The sequence below is a fragment of the Arachis hypogaea genome, chromosome 13 (assembly GCF_003086295.3).
Source record: "Arachis hypogaea cultivar Tifrunner chromosome 13, arahy.Tifrunner.gnm2.J5K5, whole genome shotgun sequence".
Taxonomy (NCBI): Eukaryota; Viridiplantae; Streptophyta; class Magnoliopsida; order Fabales; family Fabaceae; genus Arachis; species Arachis hypogaea.
In genome coordinates this window covers 84,585,220-84,590,314 of record NC_092048.1, presented here as the reverse complement: position 1 = coordinate 84,590,314, position 5,095 = coordinate 84,585,220, and the positions used below count along the sequence as shown (strand labels likewise).

At 35.1% G+C, this 5,095-nt stretch overlaps 1 protein-coding gene across 1 annotated transcript; it reads left to right on the top strand.

Annotated features, from left to right (window-relative positions):
* The first annotated feature begins 245 nt into the window (after positions 1-245).
* Positions 246-2,455, top strand: LOC140177637 (uncharacterized). Its single transcript, XM_072210780.1, has 6 exons — positions 246-679; positions 1,091-1,259; positions 1,314-1,623; positions 1,795-1,819; positions 1,934-2,115; positions 2,247-2,455. The coding sequence occupies exons 1-6, from the start codon at positions 246-248 to the stop codon at positions 2,453-2,455; spliced, it is 1,329 nt and encodes a 442-aa protein (XP_072066881.1).
* The last annotated feature ends 2,640 nt before the right edge of the window (positions 2,456-5,095 follow it).

Below are 5,095 nucleotides of genomic sequence, written 5' to 3'. Positions count from 1 at the left end.
TAGGAGATTTTGATTCTAGAGATGCAGGGCGTGATATTATAGTTCAATTAAAGTTCGGACATCTACAAAGGATTCATGAGACACACACTGCATTTATTCCTCTTTAGTATCCTATGATGTTTCCTTATGGTAAATATGCCTACCAAGAAGACATTCATTTGTGAGAATCTAATAGGGCATATAAAAATAGAAAGAGACAACGTGTGAGTTTAAGGGAGTTCATACCATTTAGAATACAAGAGAGAATGGTCGAGTATGCAACCATTGTTAATGGTGGAAGACTATTTCAGCAGCTTTTGGTTGATTGCTTTTCTATGATTGAAGCACAAAGGTTGACCTACTATCGAAACAACCAAACCAAGGTGAGGAGTGATATATATAAAGGGATTCAAGATGTAGTTGTTAGGGATGAGACTCGTGCTTCGAAAGCAGGTAAACGTGTCATCATACCCGCGTCCTTCACTGGTGGCATGAGATACATGTTTAATAATTGTCAAGATGCTATGGCAATTTGTAAGAAATATGGATATCTAGACCTTTTTATCACAATGACATGTAACTCGAGTTGGCAAGAGATTGGCAGGGTTAACAATCCAAGGAACTTAAAGGTTGAAGACTGGCCAGATATATCGTGTAGAGTGTTCAAAATTAAGCTTGACATAATAATCTCGGATCTTAAGTAAGGAATTCCATTTGGAGTGCTAGATGCAGGTATTGCTCATCATCCAACCTTAGTTTTAGAGAAATATTCCTTTAGATTGTTATAAAATAAATGCCAAAATATTTTCTTACTTAACATATTGTTGATTTTCTATTATCGCCCTTAATTTATCAAAGCACATATATAAAATAAATAGTTTATTTATAACATATACTTTTTTTGTCTTTTTGGTATAAGGGATGTATACGGTGGAATTCTGAAAAAGAGGTGTACCACATGCTTACATTCTTTTATGGTTAAGTGGAGACCATAAGATAACAACAACAACTCAAATTGATCAGTTAATATCTTCAGAGTTCCCAGATCCTGTTCGGCACCCAAATTGTTTAGAGCTGTATCTACATATATGATTCATGGACTATGTGGTAGAGTTTTCTCAAAATCTTCCTGCATGAAAGATGGGTACTGCACTGAATATTATCCCAAAACATTCAGTAGAACCGCAGTTATCGATGATAGTGGATACCCATCATGTAGAAGACGAGACACAGGAGTGATTACTGAGAAAAAGGGAGTCCATATGGATAATAGGAATGTGGTTCCATACAATGAATATCTGCTGATGTCTTATCAAGCGCATCTTAATGTATAGTACTGCAACAAGTCAAATGCTATCAAATATTTGTTCAAGTACATGAATAAAGGTCCAGACAGGGTAGCAGTTGGAGTTACAAAGGAAGCTTCCAATGGAGAGGATGCTCAGGTTATTGATGAGATCAAACAATTTTATGATTGCAGATATTTGTCTGCATGTGAGGCTGTGTGGAGAACTTTAGCTTATGATATTTATCAGAGGTGGCCTTCAGTGATGAGATTAACCTTTCATTTGCCTGAAGAGCAAAATATCATCTTTAAAGACGATGACGATCTTGAGAAAATCGTGGAAGAAGAGGAAGGAAAATGTACGATGTTCTTAGCATGGATGGAGGCCAATAAAAAATTTGAATCAGGTCAAATTTTGACATATGATGAGTTTCCAAATTAATTTGTTTATGATAGAGAAGCAAGGGAATGGCATCCACGCAAAAGAGGGTATTCTATTAGGAGGTTAAACTATGTTCCACCGGGTACAGGTGATATTTATTATATGAGAATTTTGTTAGCTATTTAGAGAGGATGCACAACATATGAGTCTATTAGGACAGTTAATAGAATTACATATTCTAGCTTCCAAAATGCTTGCTATTCTGTGGGACTATTGTGCGTTGATAGGGAATTCATTACAACTATTAATGAGGTAGCTGAACTTGCATCTGGTCATCAATTGAGAAAATTATTTGCGATGCTACTGATATCTAATAGCATTAGCAACCCAGAGCGTGTTTGGAACGCAACTTGGACATTATTAGCTGAAGGAATACTATATGAGAGGAGAAAAGCTTTGAAAAACCAAGGTATTTTACTATGTCTTTTTTTTATATCAAGATTATATTCTCTTATTATTTTTATTTTATTAATAATATTAATATTTTATTTTGGAATTACTTATTAAATATTCCATAAAACCACCATGTGCTTTTGCTAGGACTAAACATGACTGATGACGAATTGAAAAACCTCTGCCTTATTGAGATTGAGAAGATACTCAACAGCAATGCGAGATCTTTAAGAGACTATCAATCAATGCCATACCCTGAGATGTCTGATGTTTGCCTTTTTCAGAATAATCTAATAGAGGAGGAGTTAGCATATGACACAAATGAGTTGACTCATACAAACTTATATACGGAATAAAAGATGACTCATGAGCAAAGGTTAGTATTTGATGAGATACTCAATGCTGTTATTACAGACTCTGGTGGTTTTTATGTAAGACCCCAAATTTTTAGAAAATAAATAACGAATTATTTATGTTTATATATAAGATTTTATTTTTAGAAAAGTTATGAGACTTCGAGTTTTAAATTAATTCGGTTTTATATAAATTTCAATTATAATTAGATATTTTTGATTTACTGAAATTAATGGTTCTTGCTTAATTAAAATTCAAAGTTTTAGTAATTGGAGATAAAAGAGAGTTTTGTATATAATTTAAATTGAAATAATTTAAAGTTTTGATTAATATTGTGAAATAAAAAAAATTTATTTATCTATATTTTTAAATTAAAGTGTTTAATTACAAATAATTTGTAATTTGAAAAATAAAATAGTATTCTCAAAATTAATTATATTAATTAAATTTGGTTTTAAATTAAAACTCTACTCAAATCCTGAATTCCCAAATCTAAACCCTAATCCCTAATTCACTAATCCTAACCCCAATCTCTACAATATACACGCGTATACCCCCTAACCTGTCAACTCTGAATTCTCAAATCTAAACCCTAATCCCTAATTCACTAATCCTAACCCCAATCTCTACAATATACACGCGTATACCCCCTAACCTGTCAACTCCTCGGTGAGCCAGGCTTACCCTCCTTTCATTACTCACTCACCCACCGCCAGCCCCTCTCCCCCATATACACACAACACAACTTCAGCAAACCAAAAAAAAAAGAAAAGAAAAGAAAATGAGGAAAAAGGGAGAAAGAGAGATCCGAGTGAGGGAGCCAGAGTCGTGGAAGGAGAAAGAAGGGAGGGGGAGGCTCCGCCGCGATGCTAGCTTGCCGCGCACCGCCGTCGCTCGTGAAGCCGAAGGGGTTGTCACCGTCGCAGAGGACAGAAAGAGAGAAAGAGTAGCACGCGAAAGAGCGAAGACGCAAGAGAGAAGGAGAATGTAGCGGCCAGAGAGGGAGGCAGCGCTGCTGCTGTCGCGCAACACCACCTTTGCCGTCGCTAGGGTTACCGCCGCCGCTAAACCCTAGCCATCACTATTGCCACTGCACGCAAGAAGAAGGGGATGGCACTGCTGCTGTTGTCGAGTTGGAGCTGTCACAAACACGGTAGTTTCTATGTCTAGTCTTCCTTTTTTCGATTGTTCGAGTTATTGTGAATTGGAGCCACTAACGGGGTGTTGCTGCTGCTGGAACCACCGCAGAGAATTGTTAGGAATCGTTGCTGCCCTGTTCCCGTTCCAATTAGGTTCAACATCCCCTATGCTGGGTTAGCTTTTTCCCTTATTTTTGCTCCAGTTACACGCCCTATTCTGCCGATATCTTATTAATCTGCTTGTTCTTATTTTAATTCAACTTTGGTCTGTGCTCTATTTTAAAATTTTCAAAGCCGTTTCTGCTTTTGATTCTATTGAATTCGAAATCTTCGTTTCAAAACAACCACGATCACTGTTGTGGGAGCCAACGCCACTGCTAAAGGATTTTATTTTAAAATTAATCGTTTTAATCTATGAATGCCATTGAAGTTTAGTGACTAAGTGAAAATAATTCATAAATGTCCCGTGTGACTAGTTTTGTTGTTGGGAGTGGCTAATTGATGAAATTGAATTACGACTGGTTGAATTGAGGTTGTGACTGATGTTGGTTTTCTGATTTTGATGGAATTGTTTAAGATTCTGATTTATGTGATTATACTGAATTGGTTGGTTGTAGCTGTATTCTAATTATTGAGAATAAGTGTTTGATGTTGATTTTAGTTATTTGATGTATCGGAGTGGCCGTGGAACTGACTTGCGACTTGTTGGATTTAGTTTTAGTGGTTGTTAATGTTGATTCAAGAATAATTAGAATTAAGTCTGAGAACTGTTAAAAGATTGAAGTTTAATTATTGAATTATTTTCTTGAAATCTGACTTTTAAAACAAAATAGTAACTTTGCTAAAGAGTAAATGACTTTAAAATAACTAGAACTACGAAAGGCTTATTTTTGGGATTACTAGTTGATTGAGTTGAACTTTGGAAAGGATTCTATGATATTCGAAAAGTAATTATGAATTGATGAGATTGGAGTTGGATTGATGGATTACATAGAAATTGTGGAGTATGATTGATTTGTTAAATTGTGAATGTCTGATTGATTGGGAAATGTCTGTTTGATAATTGTTGAGAAAGAGAGAATCCGTAAGGGTGGCTAAGCCCAAATTTTAGGCGAAGTGCTGCCGAAATTTTTATAAGATTTGGGACTTTATTTGAAATGCTATTTTAAAAGATTTGGTTTTGGAAAGTTAATCTATTTGAGATTTATTTAGTTAAGAGAAGATTTATTCTATTTTGAATTCGATTTATTAAGAAAAGTATAATGATTTAAATCCAATCTTTTAAGGAGAGATTTTGTTTTAAGTTACAATATGATTTCGGTTTGTTGAGAAAAAGAAAGAAAGAGAAAAGACAACACGGCATGTGTGATTATGACATGATTAAAGGGTCACAAAAGGGTGACGAAAAGTAAATGGTTAAGGTGCTGATGTAAAAATGTTAAGCTGTGGACTTTATGTGTGAATGATTGTATGTGGATGCCCGTGTGAATGAAATGGCTTCCA